At 31.8% G+C, this 27,478-nt stretch overlaps 1 protein-coding gene and 1 long non-coding RNA gene across 3 annotated transcripts in view; one reads left to right on the forward strand and one right to left on the reverse strand.

The window, feature by feature from the left end:
- The window catches only part of LOC118195614 (adhesion G protein-coupled receptor L1-like), a 211,595-nt gene that overhangs the window by 171,457 nt on the left and 12,660 nt on the right, over positions 1-27,478 (forward strand). For both annotated transcript variants that reach the window (XM_035366950.2, XM_085825215.1), the window contains 3 exons: positions 7,516-7,630; positions 23,989-24,142; positions 25,438-25,504. In XM_035366950.2, coding sequence (XP_035222841.2) covers positions 7,516-7,630; positions 23,989-24,142; positions 25,438-25,504 — 336 coding nt within the window. The remainder of the gene's footprint in view (positions 1-7,515; positions 7,631-23,988; positions 24,143-25,437; positions 25,505-27,478) is intronic.
- Positions 11,552-17,399, reverse strand: LOC118195615 (uncharacterized). Its single transcript, XR_004759296.2, has 4 exons — positions 17,123-17,399; positions 16,068-16,177; positions 13,908-13,950; positions 11,552-11,770 (listed from the first exon to the last, which is right to left on the reverse strand). It is a non-coding gene; the product is annotated as an uncharacterized LOC118195615 (long non-coding RNA).

Here is a 27,478-nt window from a genome sequence, read left to right on the forward strand (position 1 = left end):
CGGACTGTATTGCATCATCTGGGTGACATACAGTGTATTAACAATCATACCAACCATGTAATATTGGTTTTTTTGTAAATAGGTGTTATTTTTTTTTTTTTTTTTTTTTTTTTTTTTTTTTTTTTTTTTTTTGTAATTTGCTCCAGGGAGAAAAAATCGCTATTTTTTTTAATAATATCAAACATCTTTTTTTGCTCTTTACCTTGTTTAATAAATAAGTTTTACAAATAAGTCAAATTTGTTTTGCTTCTAACCCTTCCTTTGCCTGATTTTGCATTATCCTTAATTTATGGACATGAGTGTATATGAAGCATAGAACTCTTAATGTATTTATATGCACAACCCTCAGAAGGAATTGCAATATCTAGCCCCCCCCCAAAAAAAAAGTCTGCAGGACAAAAAATATTTTCTGTTTGGCTGGAATAAAATCAGCATCGCCCTACAGAAATAAAGTCAGTTGAGTGTGTGGGTATAATGAATCATTATCTTAATTTCCTGAAAGGATTAGCACTTCTCGGAAGACTATTATACAGCGTGGTTATAAAATAACTTTCCCTATTTGAACGCATCTACAACTAAAACTAATAAACGGAATGTAAGCAAATTTCTATATAAACTGTGGGAAGAGGAATTCCTGGAAAAAAAATAGTACATAAAGTCACTGATAAGAGAAATTTCGGCCCTGCTATCACGTAGGGACAAGGAAGTTTGCGTAGTCTATGTAGATTATGCAAATTTCATAGTGCTTATGTGACAGCAGGGCAGCTTATTCCTTTTAAAAGAGCAGGAGCGAACGCTGAGTGAGCAGTTCTTTGAATGATTGTTGATTTGTGCATAATATTCATCCTAATTTATCAGTGTTTACTTTACCCATAATGCAGTTTTACACTACAGTCTCCAACACTACGGCGGCTTTTAGGGAATTTAAAAGGCTTCATAACGTGAATAAAAGTCCAACGTGTGTTGTAGTACTGAAACTTATTATTAAAATCTTCGAGGAAACTGGATGAAAAACAGTATCAGGTGATGCAGTAACATAAGTTTCCACTGTAGAGTGCGACGACACGGGGACTGTCAGTGGTCCAAGCCCTCATGTAGTAGCTCATCAAACCGATATGTCTTAAGCTGCTGCATACCTTCCCGTATAAGATCTGTCGCTTGCAAGAACTCAGAATGACACATTATGATAAGCACATGACATTTGCGCTAACGTTTCGTGCCCAAATGGAAACTGATAGTCATTGCCTTGGAAAATATTGTGGGGAGATGAGGCTCCTTTTTGTCTTTCTGCCAATACAGCTCCTGAATTTGGGCATCTGAAGGGCCCACGGTGATCCATCAAATACCTCTACATTCTACAAAAATTACCGTGTGATGTGCATTGCGGCCGATTTCATAATAGGACCAACTTTTTTATGAATATCACTCCTACAGGTCCCGTTACCTGCACCGTTACTGGTGAGAAATCTAGAACCATGTTAGAAACTTCTTTTGTTTCTGAATTGCAGCAAAGACAAGGCCTTGGACTCGGCAATTTTTATGCAAGATGGAGCTCTATCACATTTCCTCATTCAATTACTCCAGCATTTCGGTAATAAGAGAGTTTTTTTCCTCACAGAATGACCACCTTACGCCTCATGTGATTTTGTCTGTGAGGATACCTTAAATAAATTGTGTTTACGGTGGAGTTACAAACATGAGTTCTGTGAAACAAAATATAAAACCTTCTGTTACAAACATACATCCAGGCTGGCAATTTGCGCACAGCAGTAAAGAATGTAGTATACTGGATGCAATACCTTGTGCACAAGGAAGGTAAGCACATCAAAAATGCTGCACGTGGTCCAAAAGACCCTAATGTTGATTAATAAAAGATTATTATGTGTGAGTTTCATAGTGCTTGTCATTAATTTCTGTATCCTCATTTATTGCTGAAACATTAAGGGGACTCGTACACCTTAAACCTCTCATGATCTTCGAATATGTGACTGTTGCAAGAATTGAGATATTATATTTATTTTAAAAGCAATTACTTCCAACTTTTTACAGCTGACTACATAATATAGCTGTTTTGGAAACTAGTAACCATAAAGTTTGTGTTGCCACAAATATTTTTGTAATTTAATCCTCTTTGTGACAAAATATTTCGCCGTGTTTCCAACTTGCGCGCATGATATTTTAAAAATGGCTAATGGTACATATTTGAAATTTGATAGAATTCTTTATATGGGCACTATTTTCTAACTGAACCAACAATCTTATGAATATTTTAATATTGAAGAGTTTTATGGGCGAAAACATTAAAATTTTTTAATAAAATGCATTTTATAAACTCAACTCAAAATAAAATAAAAATTTAACATTAAATTTTTAGAATTTTAGGTTCACAGTCGTTTCCAAATGTTTTAAAAGCTATATATTAAATATAGAATCAAATTATGAAACAGAATGTTTTAAACTGTGCGCGCAAGTTGGAAACATGACGAAAAATGTTGTCACAAAGCGGATTAAATTATAAAAATATTTGTGGCAACACAAACTTTCTGATTACTATTTCAGATAGCAGCTATATTATGTAGACAGCTGTAAAACGTTGGTAGTAATTGCTTTTAAAATAAATAAGTTATCCCAATTCTCGCAACAGTCACCTATTCGAACATGTTATGGGTTTTAAGGTGTATGAGTCCCCTTAATGAAATTTAGCTTGTAGATAATTTTGGAAGAAATATCAAAATATTATTACTTCTATTGCATATAACATGTAAAATACAGCCATATATAAAAATTATAAATATGTAGACACCCCGCCTTTAAATACAGCACTTCATTCCTATCATTAAGAAAATAGAAATGCAAGTATTGCGTACTGCCATTTGCTTTAATAAATACCAAAGTCTTTCAATTTTTTCCGCCATAAATTTCAATAAAAATTAGATTTAACGAATAACAGTATGTAGAGTCATTAGGTACTTTTGATGCCAGGAAACTGAAACATATGCAGTGCCCTCGCTGGGACTCGAACTTGGACCTCTCGTTTACGCGCCGAGTGTGCTAACGATTACACCATGAAAGCAAGCATGCTGGAAGGAGGGAAAAAATACCCAACGCGGTATTTCCTTATTAGGAATAAAAGTATTTAAAAAAAATGGGCAAATGATTATTATACTTGCTGATGATGATGAAGGATTATGCGATCTTTATAATTTTTTTATTGAAATTACCGTTAAGAAAGTGGCTGAATTTTACAATTTATTGAAAAAATTACAAATTACATACCAGAGTATTGTAATACAGTAAAAATCTTAAAACTGATGAATTCGCATTTTTATAGTCATAAACGCATTAATTTGGAACTAATTTTTCACTTCTTAAAGATGATAGATTTTAACAATAATAAAACATTTACTTTACTTTCTTTTGTTAGAAGAAAGTAATTTTATGAGCGTCATACTCATATCATTTACATATCGTCTAAAAATCTTTGAATAATATCCTCCAAAAGTAAGAAATACAACATGCAATTCGTTTACCGTATTAAAGATTTTACGTCTAGAAAAGGTATGTCTTATTAACTTTTTGAATGAACTGTACTATTATTAAACTTCAAATTCACGATTCCTGCTCACAGTTAGGTTGCTTACGCCTGGACAAGTACTGAGTAACTTCCACTTGAAGATGAGACTGATATCTGAAGAATACATCAAAGATGACATTGCAGTCAGACAACTTCCTTATGATACAGGTAAAACGCTTTCCAAGGAAAAATAGAGATACTACTCAAAAACTGATGATATATCTACTTGAGAAAAATTAAGAAGGAAAAGCCAGCAATAATGTAAACAATCTAGGCATTTATGTAAAGATAGAAAAAGTTCAAACCGAAGAAAAGTGGGCCAACCCAATGCTATAAATGCCAGAAGTTTTGCCTCATTCAACATCTGTGCTTCAATGCTACAAGATATGTAAAATGCAGTTTAAACCTCAGAACTGCTAATTGCTCTCTGAACAAAAAAGAAAATCCTACTTGTTGCTACAATTGAAAGCCCCATGTGAGGCAGTTATAGGGAATGTTCCTGAATCAAGAAACTTCCAAAACCCAGATAACAGAAGAAACAGATAGAAAGATTGAAATGACAGACGAAAATTTTCCCGTGCTCACCAAAAATTCTGAAAAAAAAAAAAAAAAAAAAATTAACCAGGCAGACCCAAAGGAAATATAGGTATGTGCTCAAGAACGGTATCTCAGATGTATCACAAGCTGATAAAAACATGCCACCAAACATGAATTTAGCTAATTATCATGAGAAAAATCTGATGTGTACACCACATGACTTCCTTGTACGGAATATTAAATTATACGCATTTTTTCTTGCATTTCATTTAAACTTATTGGATTGAATTAAATCTACTTCGCCGACAGCGCATAAACCACAATAAAATAACTGCATTCTTTAAAATTCACTCTAGTATTTGTTTACCATAGCGACAGTCTGGCGCTAGATTTACTTAACAGTGTTAATAATTATATAACAGTTAACTTATATAATAATTATATAACGGAAACTAAGTTAACTGTTTTATAATCCAATAATTATATAACAGTTAACTTATATAGTATTTCGTTCATATTATAACTCAAAATGCACAAAATTTATATCATTTAAAGAATAGAATTATCTAATCGTTGTCACATGCTCTATTCAAATACTGCAATAAAGCTAGAATGATGTATAAAAGAAATTAAGCAAACAAAACAAAAAGAAACAGTTTTTCACAGACGATTGAGTATTTCTCATTCAATTCGTTCAGTTCTCACTTCGCGAGAAGGCAAAAATACATAAAAACTCAAAATATCTATATTAAAAATTACGAAGTATATTTTAAACACTTATTTCCTCGAAAAAATTCCAGAAAGAATTAAGCATGATTTAATTTCCAATAATAAATGAATGCGTTATCTTGGTTGTCGCGAAGCTAAGTTTCTCTAGATTGGCAACAAATCCACTAGTCTCCTGTTTCAAATGTAAACACCAATCGCCGCCATAAAAAAAAGGCTTAGCGGCACTTAGACAACTTTAAAATTGTTGATAATTCTAAAAATATTGCGTACAGATTTACTAAAGGCATAAAACTTAACCGGAAGATAAAAACAACATAATACAATCATTTTTAAAGCAAAAAATGTACAATTTACAAACATATAAGAGTAAAGAAACTGAGATCACTGAGCCGGGTAACGGAGTGGATATATATATATAAATATATTTATATACGTTTGGTGCGGCCGATTGCAACCAAAATACGAGCTGCACATCTACATGTTATAGCAGTCCTATATACAAAATTTCAACGTTCTGAGGCTACTCGTTTTTGAGTTATACGAGATACGTACGTACGCACGTACGTACATACGTTCGTACAGACGCCACGAAAAATTCGATTCAGAATTAATTTTAAAGCAATTTTATAATTTTTTTGAAGGAACAGAGTATTTTATTCTGTCCTTACGTACAGATATTACGCAAGAACATCGTTAAATTGCATTCGATAGCGGTCAAAATGGATATTTTCGTTGAAATATGTTTCCTGAAACTTTTTGCGATTACAATACTTCCTTTTTACTTCGTACAAGGAAGTAAAAATTATCTTTCTGCTAAAAGAACTAAGGAAAGGCAAATCATCGGCAGATATTCTAAACTTATCTTTAAAAGAAGCGGAAATATTTATATACTTTGAAGGAGAAGCATAAGTGCTGATTATTATGCTACCATCTTTGGAATCGGAAAGACTTCTTCTTTGTGCCGGTAGATGATGGCACATACTTCGCCAATTTTTTGGAGGCCTGCTTGCACATATAAAAAACTAATTAACTGCCACCACCTTAGGGCAATACTCCACAATATTGGTTAAAACTGAATCAACTAAATGCAGTTGTACCTTCAAGTTCCAAGGATATGACAAATAATTTGAGTTTATTAAGCAAATAATTTTCTGTGATCAATTAATTCTTTTACAATATAACGACATGTGTAGCGACCGGTTATCTAGTTCACTGAAAGGCTTTTTTAACTTTTATTATTTGATCTTTTATTTGGTAACAGTCACCAACTAAATAATAAATTCTTGAGTACTTATCGGTGTTAGCCATTTGTCGCACAATCATTTCTCAACATCACATATCCATCTGCAAGTCTATTTATTTTCCTTTCAATTTCTAGGTAGCAGCTTTATTGATTATCCTAATAAATATAACTTATTAGCTATCATATGTACTAAAAAATGTCGTCGATTATATTACACTCTGAGTTTAACTGATATCATACCACCGGCTCCCAAGCATCAGCCATTACCAAATAACCCAGCATAAGCAGTAACGCAGTAAAATAAATTTTAACTGAATAACTGTTTGGAAGTATAAATGGGAATTCTTTTAATGTACCAGTTATAAAACCTTTAGATTTCATTAAATAAGATATACTGGAATTGGTGTGAAACTTACATTAGTACCTTTTACGTGTATGAAATAATTTATGCACATATAGGTGTTTGAAATAAGTACAGTAAGACCCCGCTTAACGCGGGGGATACGTTCCATCGAAGTAGAGCGTAATGCGAAACAGCGCTAAACGAGGCTATCTTTACATGTAAATATTGGGGTTAGGGGAAGATGGCTAGGAAATTGGTTAGGTATTAAATTTAAAAAGTATGTTTTTTGTAATAAAAATAAAACCAAACATTTATTTCTTAAAGCCCAAATTAATACCACATTATTATTTCTTGCAAAAATAAAAACAAAATATAAATAACAAAACGAATATTCTTAAAAAAAATAAATAAATAAATAAAAAAAAATTCTCAGTCATATTTAGTTAGCCTTCCGCGTTTTCAGTGTTCTGCTTTTTTGTGACAAAAGCATCTAATGTTGTTTGCCTTTTTCTTTTGCATTGTTCTCTTAAAAGTTCTTCATAAACGGATAGAGCATCTCTAACACCACGCCTTACTTTTCAGCTCCTGTCGAAATTCGGATCATTTTCAATGAATTGATCCATTATTTCCGTTATGGTAGACAAACTCCTTTTTACAAACGCCATCGAAAGTTCTTTTTGCTCTTCTTCTGAATCACTGCTGTCAACATTTTTTTCTTCTTGTTCAGTTAATTCCTTGAGCTCATCATTAGAAAGACTAGCCGTTGCTTCTTGAATTATTTCTTCGACATCTTCCACATTTACCCCTTCAAAATATGTCTGTACAATACCGCACCAAACAAGAAATACAAGTACACTCTTTCGGATATGTATTTGAAACCTATCGCTGCATAATATTTCGGGGAATCCCCGTATGCTGCGAGCGATTTCGTGGAATCCCCGGGTTGAAATAAAAGAGCGCTAAACCGAAACAGCGCTAAACGAAACAGCGTTAAGCGGGCTCTTACTGTAATTTAAAAACTTTAGATGATTAAATGACAGAAAGTTTAATAAAAGTTCAAATAAATGACGGCATCTTTTTCTTTTATAGCTATCACAGCAAACATTCTTGGGGTCTTAGGTATGTCATTCATCGGAACTTGTGTCTCACTTTACTGATTGCAAATTTAGTTTTGATCTTAGGAATAGACAAGACAGACAATCAAGTAAGTATTTCACACAGTTACATTTGAAAAAGTTACTACAGTTACAAATATTGTTTGCGTGTATTCACTTATTTAAAAACTAGAAAGCCCAGCGGTCATACGAAATGACCGCTGTTCTAGATATTATAAATTGTAATTAAAATGATTTGCGCAAAGGTGTCTGCTAATTCAAACTCAATTACCCAGGGCAGGCGGCGAGGACGGCCCTTTGCTTACTGCCCCACGGGGTTTCTCCCTTCTACTTGCTTAAAGTAGAGTGCAATAAAGGAAACCACTGGCAGTATATTTCTTAAGAGCCACCGCTATCTCAATAAATAAAGGTGATTTAAATAATAAAATGTTAATTCACATGTCAAAGATCTCTATGTACACAAAAAATGCCAACATGCTTAAGCGTTTGGCCCTGAGACTTATTGATGGTCATAGCAAAGGCAAGTTTTACAGGAAAGTGTCTACATCTCAATTGAAACGGCGACCCTGTGCCGTGGCAACTTCACCCCATTGGCTAGTACAGTTACGCAAGCAACCAATAAACTATTGGCGACAAGCAGACACTTAAGCCGCAAATAATAAAGATATTTATTTATTTCATTTTATTTGTTTTTTCATCGTTGCCGGTTGCCTATTTCGGAATTCTATTATATATAGATTTTAAATTTATTTATTAAATGTTAAATGCACGTGCTCTTATATTTTGAATTTTTCCGGCTTAGCTTTCTCATAATATTAGTCCCGCGCTGCACTGCACGGGGAATAAAACAATTTACAGTTACGCAAGCAACCAACAAACTATCGGCGATAAACACTTAAGCCGCATATATATAAGAATCTGATGTGAACACCGCATTCCTTCCTTGTACGGCCTATTAACACAAATTTTGCTGCAATTTATTCAAACTTATTTCCTCAAATTTCGTTACAGATATAATTCTCAATCAATTAATTCAGTTCTCACTTCGCAGTAAAGCAAGAATACATAGAAACTCAGAACATCTTCCAAAAAAAAAAAAAAAAAAAAAAAATTGTAAAATACAGAAAAAGATAAAACACCGAACACAAATAAAAACAATTAAAAATACATAATTTTTGAAATTAAAATTAGAGTTTCTACGGGAAAACTAGCAATTCAGCCAACTAGCAGAATGACAAAATTTTAACTTTACTTTTGGTCCCACTTATCAAAAGACACTGAATTTAGTGCACAAACTGACTGAATTCACTATTCTATACTAAGAGTTTCAAATATAAACAAATTTCGGCCTCGTTATGCTTAGCAGCACTTAAAACAACTTTTAAATTCTTGATAATTCTACAACTATTGCATGTAGATAAACTAAAGGTATAACCCAGGCAGCATGCATTCGTAAATTGCACGAGAAAAATACGTGCAATTTACGAATGGCCTTTCGTATAAAAAACGTTCAAGTTGAACGTAAAAATATCATAAAAAGTGTCCAGTGGCAATTACTAAATATTTACGTATATTTTTACGTTATACTATACGTAACTTTTACGTAAAATTTAGGTATATTTACGCGAGAGACTACTGTTCATTCGCTACTTTTACCTATAATATATGTAAATTTCAGGGATTTACGTATATTTTTAGTAAAAATTTACGTATATTTATCGCATATACGTAAATCTCAATTTTTTGCTTCACGTATGCGTATATATTTAGTAAAAATTTGCGTAAATTTCCCCGATTTTTTACTGTATATAAACGTATATATTAGGTAAAAATTAAGGTAGATATTCCCCGTATTTTACGGTACAAAAACGTATATATTTGATAGTAATTGACCTAAATCTTCCCTATGTTTTCTTTGCATATGCGAATGACTGGTAAAAATTTAATCCGATGTATTCTCCACTTTACTGTGTATAAATGCACATTTTTTGGTAAAAAATTTGCATAAATCTCCAATTACCTTTTCACTGCATTTTTCATAAAATGTACTTATTTTAATCTCATATTTTTTATATAAATCTATGCAAAAACTTTCTGTATGCTATGATTAAAAGGTAAAATAATTTTTATATCAAATTCTTACATATCTGCCTTTTAGTTATGTACAGCAATATGGAATATATATAACTGGAAAATTTAAATGCACTAGTAAATGAAAAAAAAAAAATTCTATTAAAAAATTATGTAACACTTAAAGGCTGAAAATTACTTTTAATATTTCATTTCAAAGTGACTACAAAATATGCAATAAATTTTGTAAACATCAATTCTGTGTTTTAAATCAATTAATGCTATCATTCATTTGCATTTTTGTTTACTAAATTTATTTCATAAATTTAAATTTAGTAAACAACTGTAGCAAACAGTTGTTTACTAAATAACACTTTAAATAAATTATTTGCTTTTCCGAAGGACATTTTCTTATGCCATGTAAATGAATGATAGCATTAATTGATTTAAAACATAGAACTCAGGTTTACAAAATTTATTGCATATATTGTAGTCACTTTTAAATGAAATATTAAAAGTGATTTTCAGCCTTTTAGTGTTATGTAATTTTTGAATAGAAATTAATTTTTTTGCATTTAAATTTTCCAGTTATATATATTCCACATTGCTGTACATACCTAAAAGGTGGATATGTAAAAATTTGATATTAAATTAATTTTATCTTTTAATCATAATATGCAGAACATTTTTGCATAGATTTATATAAAAAATAAGAGATTAAAATAAGCACATTTTACAAAAAATGCAGTAAATAGGTAATTGGAGATTTATGCAAATTTTTTACCAAAAATGTGCACTTTACACAGTAAAGAGGAGAAGACATCGGACTAAATTTTTACCAAAGTCATTCGTATATGCAAAGAAAACATAGAGAAGATTTAGGTCAATTATTATCAAATATATAAGTTTTTATACCATAAAATACAAGGAATATCTACGTTAATTTCAATCTAAAGTACAATATAGTTAATTAACAAATTCAGTAAACGAATGTAGCACAAAAGAAAACATCATACGTTTAGATTATTTGAATGAGTGTGCTAAATTTTAAAATTGTTAAATATAGACCAGGAAATTGTATAAAACTTACCTTTTCCAATAGTTTACCAAGTTGACTTTGTTATTTTCCTTGAAGATGAATGTCTAATGTCACAAATATTTCATTCATATCTTCAGATAATACACAAATATATACATATTTATTTATTAAAATTCAGTTTATCTCAAACATGTTAAAGAAAATATTAATTTGCATGCAAGTTAATCGAGTAGCTTCTGTTTTAATTACACACATAATTATGATATGTAAAAATTTTACATTTATCAGTCAATCTTGCAATGTATTTGTAATCTATTATTGTTGTCTTTTTCAGTTTAAAATCTTTTAAATATATTAGATCAGTACTAAAAGTTCACCTCTACAAAAGAAATGCTTTATTAAGGTATTTTTAAAAAGTTCCCTTTTACAAGGTAACTGTTAATTTCATAAATAAGTTCATAAAATTATGCAAATTCAAAATTACCTAAATATGTTCTTTATTTTATCTTATATACCAGATAAAATTTCAAAAAGTTAATTTGTTTAGGAATATTGAATTTTTTAATATTTATCTCATGTGACTTTTTCTATAACATCATTATAAATGTGCATGTTGATGTGGACATACCAATTATTTTTTTCATCAAATAGCTTTATGGTATTAAATGATTTAAAAAGAGGCAACTGGACAAAAGAAAGCAATTAGAAGTTGGCTAATTTTTTATTAATTTGTTGTCAAACGCTGTGCATTTTAGATTATGCTCATATGATGACAATGAGTTATTTAAATTATAAAATTATTATGAACATATCCCACATAAATTAACAAGTATAAAATTTCAAGTTGTTTGAAGTATTATGAACTGTAATACTTGCAAAAGAAATACACATGAAATTAATTTAAGAATTAGGTTTATTTTACAGGTATTCAAAAACTGCAATTACTGTTAAACAATAAAAATTAACATTAAATCTGAAGAGCATATTTTTTTCAATAATAAAATTCAACATAGACTTCATGCAGCTTCGCCATATTTGTTCTATAGTTCGCTGTCTTTAATATCCTGCTCGATTTTTGTAAAAGTGAATTCTTTGTCACCCAATGTTTTGAGAACAGCTCCTAAACAAGAAAAAGAAAAATTTGTAATAATTTCACACTTCAGATGTTTTCAGTTTTTAAATATAGTTGAAGTATTAAAAGATGCATATAAAATGCACTGAGTATTTCATATTTAAAAATTTACATTTAAGTAATTAAAAATTTAATTTCACACTATCACACAGTAAGCTTCAATTATATACCTTACACAATGCCTATAATTTCAAGTGAAAAATACTTAAGATTTGTTTAGAACTGCAAGGTTGAGAAAGTCTTTAATGGCTATGTTTGTATTTAAGTACATGAGAAAAAACTTAATTTTGTATTAATTATATTGCATTAGCCTTTTCAATTTTACTCCTACATATAGTAAAGAATATTCGCTTTCTTACAGATAACTTTTTCTTAAATAAAGAGTAAGCAGAAAACTAATCACAACACTATATACATATAACAGAATACTTCATAAACATATACATGTCATTAACATACGTATATGCATTAACAGGCTATTTTACACATTTCAATAAACAGAAACCAATACACAATCAAAAGTATTATCAGTAAATTCCTCCAAAATCAGAGCAAAAATCTTTAATTATGATAACAATGGCATCTCAGTTTGCAATATAAAATATTTCAAGTCTACATTCATGTGCATTCTAAGCAAACAGAATGCTGAATAACAATAAAATTATAAATACCATAAAAAAAGTTAAGAGCCACGTAGAATGATAGCAAGACTAAATAAGTCTTCCTTCAAAAATCAATTTAAATTCAAAAATTTGCCTTCCTGTTTAACATCTCAAAATAGGGTTACTGCTTTCACTAACTAAATTTCCTGTCTTGGCAAAATAAAATTTGTCACTTCTGTTGCAGGAATTATTTGCTGCAAACTTTGTATGCAAATAATCCAGTGAAAAAATTTTAATTGTGGCTTGAATATTTTCTTTATTAAATAAATGAAAAATTGCCACATAATATTAATTTATGATCCACATGAAGCTTTTTACCTCTACCATATCATGCAGCTATTTTAAAATATATACTCTCATATAAAAGCCACAGAATTTTTTTACCAATATTAATGTAGTATAAATCATTAATAAATCTTCTAAAAACAGCCCCAAATTTTCTGAATTTGATACCCAAAACATAATTCTACGTAACTGTTAATGTATGCATTTGCTTGCACATACTTAAAATGAATTATACACACAAAAACTTAACATATTAACTTTAATAAATTCTTAATTAGCAGGATGACTCAATTAAGGCAAAATATGAAAGAAATCTACCTGATGGAATAGTTGTAAAAGATATATTTAAAAAAAGCTAATATTGTTTACCTTACACATAGCAGAAATTGAGTAAACTGTATGCAGCTGGATTATTTATTAGGAATAGAAGTTAGATCAAAGTACCAAAGTCACACTAGGGCTTTAACCATTTGGGTGCAAAGAAGCACCTGAATTTCAAAAAGAATAATTTAAAAAAGCTAATAGAATTATATAACTTTTACAATCTAGTACAAATATTAGACACATAAACAACACTAAATGCCATTATTTACTTGCATATTTTCCTTCTTTGTGTACTTTACTCCTTAATTTTTCAGGATATGATTTAGAAACAGAGTTATGGTAAAAATGTATACTGGTAAAAAAAATATTGCTGAAACTGATAAGTCCTTTAAATTATATACTATAGTGCAAAGAGGGATGGAATATGTGACTAAATATGATAAATTAGATTACAATAACATTAAACAAATAACATGAAAAACTGAAAAAAAGAAGTTTTATTTGAAATTATTTTTTAACTCATGGAAAGACAGACAGTATTTCCAACTTATTAAATTCAATTATACTTTACCTTCATCAAACCAATATTGGTAAGAGAGTTGTATTTAAAATCGGTGCTAAGCTAAAACTGCTTTCTTGCCTAATTTTATACTATTGAAAATACCGGTAATTGTCAAAGTTATTCGTACTCAATATGTGCAAGATTATTAATGAGTTGCCAAACCTCAGTTAACCATCTAATATACTACATTCAACATTATTATTTTTCTTTTTCAATGTCAGGTTTTCATTATTTCTGCCAATATATCTGTAACAGGACATAAAGATTGAGTTAATGTAGAATAGAAAATTACCTTGCAAGTTAGCACCTTTACCTTAGTGGCAGTACTTCATTCTCTAGAAAAAACATTTTAAATTATTATACTTAAACAAAAAATTCATATTTGTTACAGCAAAACATCATTAATACAATAAATTAGAGTTGAATGCAAATCTAGTTTAACTCCATTCTTGAAAACTAGTTTATTACTTTCAATTTAATTTAAAAATAATAAAAAATATGGTACGTATTATGATGACTACCTAGATATCTCGCCTAAACTGGCAATCCTTGTAGGTTATACAGGTTAACCCTAACATAGGTTATAGAGGGCACTAAGATAGAAAGTATTAATCCCACACTAGGGACTCTAACATTTGGTAGGAACAGTTTGAAAAGTGAAACAGATATTTATAGTGAACCAATGCAAAACAAAAACAATAGTTCTTTAGGGACAAAGCCCCTTTGGACTAATAAATCCGAGTAAATTAACAGCTTTTAGCTATTTTTTCTTCTTGTAAAAAATAGACATACATAATATTTTTAGAAAATAACAGTACTTTAAGCATGCAATTTCCACATATTTAACACAATAATTCATTCTAGCTCTGTTGCAATACTGGCAAAGGTACTCCTCCGTTATTAGGATGGGATTCAGAAATGTACAATGAAACCTCGAGATACGAGGAAAGTATGAGCAAAATACGAGATTAATTCGAGTAACGAGCAATGAGCCAGGCTGTTGGTATGGGTGGCGCCATTTCCCTATCCGGCTCAACTCGGGGAATCCCCTCGTCAGATCACTCAGTGTTCTTTTATATACGTGTTTGTGCACTTGCAAGTTAATTGTTTTGACATTTAACGTGAAAATAATTATTTCAAGATGCCTCGCAAGAAGATTGTTGCCTCAGATAGTGCTGCAAAGGAAAATAAGGAGGCCATGGCCGTCGATATCAAGAAAGAAATCGTAGATAAACATAAGCATGGTGACGGAATTGGCGAAGACTTGCGGCCTTTCAACATCGAAAATCTATACTATTCTGAAGAAGCAGGAAGAAATTAAGAAACCTGATGTAGCCAAAGGAATTATCGTTGCTTCCAAGCACCATAAAAGTACTCCTAGATGTTGAGAAGCTGTTGTTGGTGTGGATTAATGAGAATGAGTTAAAATGTTGGTAACAAAGTTAAACTATTGTTATATTATTTACCAGTGTTATTTATTAGGAAAAATTGACTCGATATTAAAATGTTGATATTTTTTGGGGTGTGGAACGGGTTAACTGAATTTCCATTATTTTCAATGGGGAAGCTTGTTTCTAGATACGAGAAATTCGCTATACCAGTTGAATGCTGGAACGAATTAAACTCGTATCTCGGGGTTCCACTGTAGATATGTAAGCATGTGTATATGCATGTATGCGCATATACACGTACATACATAAAGAATATACACATGCACACACGAGCACCTACATTTAAAAATGCATGCATATAAACACACATTTCTGAATCTCCTGATAACAGAAGAATACCTACATGAATCATAGGATTTACATTATTCAGTTTTATTAGAATTCTTAAATGCAGAGGATTTACATTAATCAGTTTTATTAGAATTTTTAAATGCAGAGGATTTACATTAATCACTTCTATCAGAATTCTTAAATGAAATCTTCACTATCCGAAAATTCAGTTTCATTTCCAGCTGAAACTGTATCAGGACAATCTCATTTATATTATTTCCCTCTAACAACTGAACATTTTGAAAACCTTTTCTATTCCATGGAAAACTAATGCTACATTAAACATACATTTTCTAAATCTGAAAATTTTAAGTTAGCTTAGAAACTGTAATCATTCTTAAAAAAGTTTGATTTATGCAGATGTTTGATCAATAAAATTACTTTCCTGTGAAAAAGTAATATGGCATTGAACAACACGATTTTACACATCAAGATATACTGAGTGAAAATTCCTGAAATGTTTTATTTCTTGGTATCTCTGCAAGAATTGTATAAATAAGACTACCTCCCTTTTATATAAAAAAAAAAAAAAAAATGTTTAGTACATATACTATGAAGAAAATTGGTTACATTATTTACAGTTCATAATTAATAGAAAATAAATCATTTCTTATCTTATCAGAATTTATTTTTATCACATTCATAAACAGTACTAATTTAAACAAACATACCATTATGATTTCAATAACTATGAAATAGAAAATCCAAATCTGCATCTTTGATGGTCTAGTAGATTGGACGTCTAGTTTACTACAATTCAGCAGGGTGCTGACTCCCCAGACTGTAATATATATATATAATTAATTTACAAGGGAAAAAGCAACAAAAATATAAACAATTTCTTGGTTTTATATAAGCATTTCAGCACATTTACAATTTAAATTTTTTTAACTATCTAGTTATATCAAAATACATGATTTAGTAAAATATAATTCAAATAATTTAAGGTATTTTAGATCAAATACTAATTTTTCAATAAATTTTTTCATGCAAGCCTAATAATCAACATAACTATCAAGTTTTGACTTCGAAAATTATGTTTAGAGAAACTTGAAGCTGCAGTAAATAGTAATAAATTTATTCAAAACTGAAAGTAAAGCATTCTTACTTTATTTTCTTTCTTTAACTATGGCAGATCTTTTAAAACAACAAAATCAAACAAACAAAAAAGAAATGCATTCATGAAAGGACTTAGGACTTACTTATTATTCATGAAAGGATATATTTCAGTAATTACTAGTGCATAAAAATTCAGTATATATATAAAAAAATGAACACAGATTTGGAACAAAGTACCTGTGTTTCTATGGCATAAAGTTTCCTTTTTTAATAGCACAATATCTTTGAGTTAAAGATTATATATTAAAGCAAATTTATAAAACTAAATTCAAAAATAAGAAATTAAATTATTTTTAGGGAAAACACTAAGCAAATAAAGCTATTTCCTGCTTAATTACAGTATGCTTTAAGATAAATATTAAAACGTTTGAGTAAAAATAATATAACTATAAAAAGGTGAGACACATACAAAAAGGAGTGACACAAACAGTAAGAAACAGACTAGTGCAAAATTTAACAGTACCAAATCCTGAAAATGAATCATTAGGCACGTACACAAAAGAACAACACATGGAAAATCACATTTCCTACACAGACGCTATTTATAAAATTTTATATAGGTGAAAAAAGTACGAGTATTAAACACTGAAAATATATATTCACTTACTTTCTTCAAATAATTAGTAACTTCGATGGATTCTGTCACAAACGCCAATCCACGAACAAACAGCATTCTTTGCGACTTTACCATTCTTTTCGACCGCCATTGCTGAGTGCTGACTTCACAAATATCCCGCCACAACCGGAAGTAGAAAGTGTCTGCTTTGCCATTGGTCAGTGAACAAGAATTGCAACGCTTTTTTTTTCTTTATAATTAAACATATTAAGAAAGCCTCTAAATTAGCATATGAAATAAACTTACTTTTGCATTATATAAATTTATATTCACAGCATCTCTGTATTAAGGTAATAATTAAATTTTTCTACGAAAAATAGAAATGTCTGTATATGCGCATGCTCAGTGTATAATCGTAAATCCGGTTAATTTTTATAGCGTAAAATTAACTATGCAAATTTTGAGTTCATTTAACTGGACCCTTGTACTTATTCTGTAGATCTCCATATTAAGAATGTCCTTAACTGTTTCAGGAAAAATATAAAATATAATATAATTATTTATTTACATTATTTATTAATTTTTTCCTCATATAAAAATTATTAAAATCGCTATATCATTTTTTCCGTACATTAAAAAAAATTTAAAAAAATTAGCCTCATATGATTTTTATAACAAAGATTTAAGGAACTGAAATATATGTAAAATATCAGGATTCAGCTTGCAATTTCGTAGAGTTATTATTATTATTATTAAATAAAAATATTAGTATATCTTTGATTATAATTAATGATCCTTTGGTGTACATTAAACTATTGTTCAAGAAGTTAAACGTTTTCGAGCATCTTCTGCTGTATTTATTATTCTATTCCTCGACATGAAAGATTTGCTAGTCTTATTCCAATTCAATTAATTGCCCACATTTGCTAAATAAAATAAGAAGAGTATTGTACCAAACTCAGTAAGTACACAAATTTAATATACAGCTTATTCCAGTTAAATGGGTAATAGGATTTTCATAAAAGAAATTAAATTGTGTAAATTAATATAAGTGTTGATATGAATAAAAATAACAAATTTGATATAAGAAAATAAATAAGTTATTTTGAAGATGTTTGAATTAAGAAAATATAATTTTTTGTAAAAATGCACGTAAAGATTTAGCTCACAATAATTTTTATTTAATTTATAGAAAATTTATAGAAAAATTTTAGCCTCATATATGAATGCCCCTTTTTTCATGTTCGTGGACAAGGAAAACAAAGTGAAATGCCAGAAAAACACTAAATATTTTGAATTAATAAACTTCATTTTCAATCTTTTTAGACTTCGTATAATATCCGTAAAAGTGACGAATGAAATATACCATAAAGGCAGTAGTTTCTTTCAGAACATTCGGATTCGTATAATATGCGTAAAAGTGACGAATAAAATATACCATCATGGTGGTAGTTTTATCAGTACATTCGGATTCGTATAATTTTCGTAAAAATAACGTGTGGAAAATAACGATCAAGAGTTAACAGTAACTTCAGCCTTTTTCATTCGTATAAATTTCGTAAAAGTAACGTGCAAAAAATACCATACCCTTATTTCACCAAAATTATACGTATATTTTTGGAGACGTGCTGCCTGGGAAAAACCTTAACACCTTAATCGGAACACAAGAACAACACAATTCAATCACTTTTAAATCAAAAACTGCACAATTTATTAACACATAAAAAATTTTAAAAAAGGATCTGTACATGAACAAACAGAGAATAAAGATAACAAGCAGAGAAGTGAGCAAATAGTAGAACCTCTGACTTCGAAAGCTTCCCATCACGAATAATTTATCTCAACAACTCGAATGATGAATGGTGTTTCGAACCGATTTTACGAACACTCAGTGGCGTAGTTAGGGTGGAACTACCGGGCGCAGCATCCCCGGGCGTAGCATCTTTCCCCAGGCTGTCCCCGAGGCAGCATCCAGGGGGCGCCAAATTGACGCTAAAATCTAAAAATTAGATGTTTTCCATTATTGGAACACAGAAAGGGGGGCAAAATCTTCACTTGTCCCCGGGCGCTGAATGAATTATGGCCAGATTGTGTTGCAAGCTAACATATTGAGGGATTAGACGCTGAGGATATTTTTATTATCTATCATTTTGTACTCAAGACGAAACCGTGGGCTAGGAAATTAGCGATCAAGACGCAGAGGTTCATAAAAATTAGTTCAAGAAGAAATAACTGAAAAGCATTCAGAAACAGTAGCAAAAAGTCATTTCAGATGAAGTGTCTTTAAAGAAAGAGAAAGGGGAAAAAGATGAATATAGTTCATTTATCCAGGAAACTGGTGCAAAGTTTCATGTAACCAGGGGTGACTGGGGTTGCCAGACCGGCAAACTTGCCTAAAGCTCCCAGAACCTTCTTGAAATATGTCTATTTTCGCCAAGATTACAAAGGTGATCTGGAAAAAAGGCAGAAATATTACGGCACCCATAATGAATTTCATTTCATAATATTACAGAACCAGAGAAGAAATGCAAGCCCATCTTGGCCAGGATTATGAGAAAGCCCAGAGGGAAGTTTCCTGTGCTGGGAGAGGGGAGAAGATTATAAATGAATCAAGCCTATTGCAATTTTTAAGGTCCTTTTGAAGAGATGAATTATACTAATTCCCCCTTTTCTAAATTTAAAATTTATTTAATAATAGTATGAGGTCCAGATCACAACCAACCAATTCCAATCTAATAATCTAAGATCAAAAAAGAGTAGCTGATATTTTCCACGAAAGTGATATTCTGTGCATCAAGACATCTTGATAAGGGGAATCTTGGACTTCTCTATCCATGAAGAAAACAAAATCCGATCAAAGGCAGACGGACAACCGAGTTTTCTACTTCCAGCAGCAGATTTTAAAAACTCGTACTAAACTGAATTAAAAATGATGAGACTATGGGCTGCATACAGAAAGGACGCAAACACTTTTAACTAATAAATTAGTTAATTTCCAGCATTACAGGTAATGGCGGTATTTATATATTAGTTTCAAAAACTTTTTTACGACATTGCAGGATTTGGATTGGACATTGGGACTAACTATTGGGGGAACAACATATCGCATGACGAACGCCATAAACAATTACTTTTTGTTATGCGGCGCCCCACTGTGCTCTAAACAAACCACTGTATCCATGACGCTAAATACCTTTCTGTATAGGTAACTGTACAGATTTCTGTACTTCTGTAACTGAAAGATTCGTTATAGCACTTAAAGTAACTGAAAATTGATTTTATTACTTGCTTGCTTATTTAATTTTATTAAATAAAAAATCTGATGTGTACACCACATGACTTCCTTGTACGGAATATTAAATTATACGCATTTTTCTTGCATTTTATTTAAACTTATTAGATTGAATTAAACGTACTTCGCCGACAGCGCATAAACCACAATAGAATAAATGCATTCTTTAAAATTCACTTTGTTTACCATAGCGACACTCTGGCGCTAGGTTTACTTAACAATATTATATTTCATTCATATTATAACTCAGAATGCACAAAATGTATATCATTTAAAGAATTATCTAATCGTTGCCACATGTTCTACTCAAATACTATATTAAAGCTAGCACTGTGTATAAAATAAATTAAGCAAACAAAACAAAAAGAAACAGTTTTTCACAGACGATTGAGTATTTCTCATTTCATTAATTCAGTTCACACTTCGTGAGAAGGCAAAAATACATAAAAACTCAAAATATCTATATTAATAATTACGAAGTAAATTTCAAACGCTTATTTCCTCGAAAAAATTCCAGAAAGAATTAAGCATGATTTAATTGGCAATAACAAATGAATGCGTTATCTTTGTTGTTGCGAAGCTAAGTTTCTCCAGATTGGCAACAAATCCAATAGTCTCCTGTTTCAAATGTAAACATCAATGGCCGCCATTAAAAACAGGCTTAGCGGCAATTAAACAACTTTAAAATTGCTGATAATTCTAAAAATATTGCACACAGATTTACTAAAGGCATAAAATCCTTAACAGGAAGATAAAAACAACATAATTCAATCATTTTTAAAGCAAAAAATGTACAATTTACAAACATATAAGAGTAAAGAAACTGAGATCACTGAGCCGGGTAATAGAGTGGATATATATATATAAATATATTTATATACGTTTGGTGCGGCCGATTGCAACCAAAATACGAGGTGCACATCTACATGTTATAGCAGTCCTATATACAAAATTTCAATGTTCTGAGGCTACTCGTTTTGAGTTATGCGAGATACGTACGTACGCACGCACGTACGTACGTACATACGTTCGTACAGACGCCACGAAATATTCTCTTCAGAATTAATTTTAAAGCAGTTTCATAATTTTTTTGAAGGAAAAGAGTATTTTATTCTGTCCTTACGTACAGATATCACGCAAAAACATCGTTAAATTGCATTCGATAGCGGTCAAAATGGATATTTTCGTTGAAATATGCTGCCTGAAACTTTTCGCGATTACAATACTTCCTTTTTACTTCGTACAAGGAAGTAAAAATTGATTTCCTTTTATTAAATTAAGTTTTTAATTAACTGTAACTCACTTTTCAATTTCTTGGCCAATTTAATTAAACGAAATCTCGGGACTTAACAATGAGCTAATTGTGATTGCAGAGTCATCAAGTGCCCTCAAGATAGGTACAGTGAATGTCTCTGTATGTATTTTGACAAGCAGGAAAAATTATATTTCATGAAATTAAGCTACAAATGAAAGATAAAAATCTAAGATATATTATTTACAACAGGATTTCTGAAAAGTAATGTCTTTATTAGAAATAAAGTTTCCGCATTCTTTAGACATGGCAACCGTCTGATGAAATGCTTCCGCTAATCTTCAAAATTTGGAAATAACTTGCATAACCAGTATATCAGTATTAATAAAAACTATTCGTTTCTTTTTATATCATTTTCCTGTTGATTTGCGTTATATTGGAATATGTTATTGCCTATTAGTTGACTGACGATGAAATCACAGCGGAAAAAACAAACATCGGGTAGAAAACAAGGCAAGACATCTACTGAGAAAACACAAGAAGAAGAGAACATCTCAAATCTGAATATTCGTGGCATAAAATGTCGTCATAGAAAACAAAGCGCTTCAAAAACTTGGCAGTTTAAAAAAATACAAAACAGCGTGGTAAAAAAAATGTACCAGGAAATCATCTCTAGATGATAACGTCGCAAACATGTTTTTTTAGACAAAAACATTTTTAACACGTATTAGCTTTTCACTAAGATAAAATCAAATGTGAAAGAAAATAATTAAAAAAATTTTATAATAAACTAAACAATTTTACACTCATGTCCATAAATTAAGGAGTATGCAAAATCAGACAAAGGAAGAGTTAGAAGCAAAACAAATTTGACTTATTTGTAAAGCTTATTTATTAAACAAAAGGTAAAGAGCAAAAAAGTTGCTATATGTTTGATATTATTAAAAAAATTAGCGATTTTTTCTCCCTGGAGCAAATTGCAAAAAAAACCCCTACTTACAAAAAACCAATATTACATGGTTGGTATGATTTTTAATACATTGTATGTCTCTCAGACGATGCAATACAGGCCGTACAACGCCTAGGCATGCTATCAAATTATCGATCTGATCTTGCCGGATATTACACCACTCAAAAAGCAATGCTCTCCGAAGTTCCGGTAGACATGTAGGAGGAGGTTGAAGGGCTGCAACACGTCGGCCAAGCATGTCCCACACGTGCTCTACTGGATTCAAGTCCGGTGAAATGCTGGCCAGTCCATACGGGTGATATCCTCCGATTGAAGGCATTCGCTTACGATGCTTTTTTTCACGGTGAGGACGGGCGTTGTCATCCATAAACACAAATTGTGTGCCCATGGCGCCCCGAAACAAACGTACATGTTGTTCCAGAATGACGTCCCGATAGATTTGGCTTGTCATGGTTCCAATTTGAACATGCAGGTGAGTTCTGGAACCCAGAATAATTCCACAACAAACGAGCACTCCTGCACCACCGTAACGGTGTCGTTCAATGATGTTTTCTTGGTGGTAACGGGTACCTGGAGCTCTCCATATGGAATTCCGGCGAGAATCAGACTGCAATCTAAACCTGGACTCGTCGGAAAACATCACACAAGCCCACTGTTGCGGTGTCTACAATGCATGCTCTCTACTCCAGGCTAACCGCAGGTGACAGTGAGTTGCAGTAAGTGGAACGCATCTGACAGGTCTACGAGCATATAGACCAATCTGCCCTAAACGTCTGTACACGGTCTGCCTTGAAATTGTCGTGCCAGTAGCTGAAGAGAACTGATGAGGCAGGTCAGAGGCTGTGCTCCGCCTGGTTCTTCTGGCAGTAACTGACAAATACCGGTCCTCATTCGGCGTTTTAACTCTGGGGCGACCTGTGCTGTGTAACGTCTACTCACATTACCATCATCTTGGAATCAGTTGCCAAAACCTGGAGATGGCACTCTAGGCAATTCCAAGTTCGTCTGATACTTCCAGTTGGGTACGCCCACATTCCAGACGGCCGATAATTCTACCACGTAAAAAATCATCCGAATGCGTCTTTTGTGTCAGAACTATACGGTTATTGCACTGAAATGCTTATAAAGAGCCTGCGAACAATTTTACTTCTTTGCCTGCATTCCTTATATATCACTGTCTTACACTCTCGTCATTGTGACGTACCATCGGTGTCATCTGGTTACTTCCCGAAATTTCCATATGATTCTTGAAGATGTGTGTAGTGATTTTACAGGTGACATATTTATTTTAGAGTTTGATTTCCGCGTGACTCCGAATTATCCTTAATTTATGGACATGAATGTAATATAGGCATTTTCATGCAATTATTTATCCTCTTTCTTTTTTCATTTTTCTCTTTCAGAGGTTATGTTCTGTCATCGCTGGCGTGCTGCATTATTTCTTCCTTTCGGCCTTCAGCTGGATGCTGTTAGAGGGTTTCCACATTTATCTTCTCTTAGTTGTCGTCTTTGCATCCAGAAGATCGCACAGTGAAAAATATTACATTTTTGGCTACGGTAATAATTTACTTCTTAAAACAGCTGCATGTAAAAACTGAACTTGATAAGAGTATACTTTAGGATTTTGAATAGAGGATGTAATGAACTAAAATGATTAAACACTATGAGATTTAGGTTATTTGAATACGAAAGCACATAAGAGCTGTTCTCCTAAGAGGGGGGAGGCCTTCGTAAAGTATATTGTAAGGGAAACTGGCTCGTATTCATGTTACATAGGAAGAAACCTGCGACGACCAACCGTACAGATAGCCCATTCAGCTGTTTTAACCTTCCTGGATGCGATTTCCAGAAATTGAATGAGTATATGGCTTTCGCAGATTTCCTTAAAATTAACATTAATACGTTAGCAATTTTTCTTCAGCAATTTTTGCTCTAAGGCATCCATATATTCTTCGATATAGTTCATATAATCATCGATTAATTTGACATTAGAAGTATTCTAATCTAAATTTCGTAAATGTTAAAATTATTTTCTTTCTGAAGAGCTTCTCCTGTAAATCAAGTAAGGTACTTTCTGATAAGATCAATCCGCACCAAAAAAGTCACGGATTGGTTAGCGATTTTGGAGAGCATTCGAGAACACGTTGGCTACTTCCGAAAGAAATATTTGTTAGATTTAGAAATAAACATTTGCGTACCTTTAAATCTACTTCAACGAGGCATCGCCTACTTCAATGACGCATCTAGCGCCGTTTATATTTTTATATTCATTAAAAAAAATGAAATACTTAACTTTTTCTAAAGAAACCGTCTGTAAATTTTTTAAGCTCTTATTTTCCACATCTACACAGCTGTCTGTTTTCATTAAAATATTAAGATTGTGCAGTCAGAGAACTGCACAAACTCAACATCGCGGCCAACCTCGGCATTGTGCACCTGACACGATCACATTGGTCCAAGAATAGTTGAAATTTCAACATAATGAAAATAAAAGAAGACAGACTCGACAAGTACCATTATAATTCGTTGCGACTAAAACGAATGCATTCAGTGCAAAAGAGTGCTAATTCATGCGTATTTAAATACACGTGTACTACGCGTGCACATAGGTTGTCACACAAATATTTTTGATGACATCATGGGTTGCCACACAAATATCTTCGGAGACATAGTGCATTGCTTCTTCAGTATCTTTTCCGTGGACGTTTGCATAATCAGAAAGTACTCTCCGAAATTACTAATTTACTGTACAAATTTTTTGATTTTGAAATTTGCAAAGATTGTATAATTAGTGATTTTATGTATTTTAGATTTCCACCTTAGTTTTATTCATCTATTGATTAATGTTTCAGGGTTTCCTATGATTGTTGTTGCAATAACAGCTGCCACTCGGCCAATGTATTACGGAACTGATGGAGCGTAAGTTTATTTCAATATTCGCGAAAGAGTGAATTTTACAAAACTAGCATTTTGTCAATTGTAATGAAAAGATTTTTATTTGCATTCATAAGAAATGTTCAGTATGGCCTCATACACGTCTCATCCCCATCTCCTTTCTGTTTCAATAAAGTTGAAACTTTCCGCTTTCAGAATAGTTACAATGTACCTGGAAAGAAAAGTTCGAAGTCCACTTCTAATGTCAATAAAATCTAAATTAATTAGCGAAATGCAGGCTTATATGATTGTTAATTTAATGGAGTTATATATATTTTGAAGAGAAATCGTTTCTCCTTTAATAGAAAAAATTATTGTGAATAAGCAGTTACGACACAGAAATAGTTTGCGTCATCCATGCCAAAACCGTTTCGTTCTTTTTTACTGATACCTGCCAAAACATTCAAAGGATGTTTGTAATTCCCAAGAAGAAATATTTGTTAGATTTAGAAGAAGAAGTTTCCAGAAGTCCAGGAGTCCTTGTTGTTCCAGGAGTCCCTTTGACCTCCCTTTTAATCATTTCAGTGAACATCAGTGAAACACTTTAACTGACTTGTATTTCATATTTTGTTTCCAACTTGGATTTCTGTACCCAAGCCCGCATGCGAAGAATTGACATTAGAATGGCGTACAGTCCTCTTCAGCTGATGAGGTGAAATACAGGATAACAATGGACACATGGGCTTAAATTCGAAGAGTATAGTACTTGCATTGTGTTCATTGTTATTCTCTCCAATCCAGATCTCTTATGTTATATGTTGTTAAGGTCTTGCATCATTGTCGAAGAACGAGAACTGTCTTTTTTCAGTTGTAGTGTCAATCACCCACTGAACCTCCAGAAGAACCCATGTAGAATTGTAATGTTTTGTCCCTATCTCAAGCCTGCTTTCTTTGATCACCCATGTTCAAGGCGTTTTATTTGATGTTTATAAATAAAGAACTCGGCTGAATAGACATATCTCCTGAAATTCGATCTGGAAACATTTTGGGAAGATTTTGCACATTTTACTTGACTATTTTCAGAGTTTTAATTTCATTTATTTGGCAAAAGACTCCTTCCAGTAACAGCCACTGGCAAAGACTCCAGTTGGTTCATGGCTTATAGTTTAGAGTTTGTCTTCAGTTTCAAGCCTAAATTTATGATTACCTCCTCGATACTCAGTGATACTCCTGCCTCTGTCTTTGAAATGATAGAACTAAACTCTTAGGAAGCTCTCTATGCTATTATTCTGACCAGACATAAATGAATTAGATGGCTTTACATATCTACATCTTGGCTACATCTATGCTATTGTTATGACCAGACATAAATGAATTAGATGGCTTTACACATCTACATCTTGGCTACATCTATGCTATTATTCTGACCAGACGTAAATGAATTGGGACCAACTGCATTGTTGTCAGAGAAAGAGAAAAAAATGTCACAGATGAATTTCTGTTGCCAAAAGTATCTCAAGAAAAAAAAAATAATTTCATGCTGAAAAATGAGCACAAACTGATCCTTTTTCCCTCCTAGATTTACCCGAGTTGCCGTAGTAAAAATAGCAAGCGGATTGAGGCATAGCAACGAACTAACTGCCATGAGATATTTAATGAGCACTTGCGGGAGACGTTATTGCACATTTAAAAAATTATAAGGAACTATATGTTAATTAATCAGTTATTCATAATTTCAGCCTTTACTATAACTTTCCCCGCTAGAATGCATATGAGTAGCCAGTGTTTAAACTGAGGTTTTGGGATTTAAAAAAAAAATTTAATCATTATTTGACGATTGAATTATAACATTGGGAAACAAAAGTTTATGACTATATACCTGTTAAATCTTTTTGGATATTTGCTAGAGATATCCCTTTATTGCTAACATTGGATACGTACCATAGAATTCTAATTATCAGGACCGTAACGGAACTCCAAATATTCGGATCTTACTCTTTCTAGAGGACTGAAACTACA

The sequence above is a fragment of the Stegodyphus dumicola genome, chromosome 10, assembly GCF_044657685.1.
Source record: "Stegodyphus dumicola isolate Sdum_Otavi_A_Nest chromosome 10, ASM4465768v1".
Lineage (NCBI taxonomy): Eukaryota > Metazoa > Arthropoda > Arachnida > Araneae > Eresidae > Stegodyphus > Stegodyphus dumicola.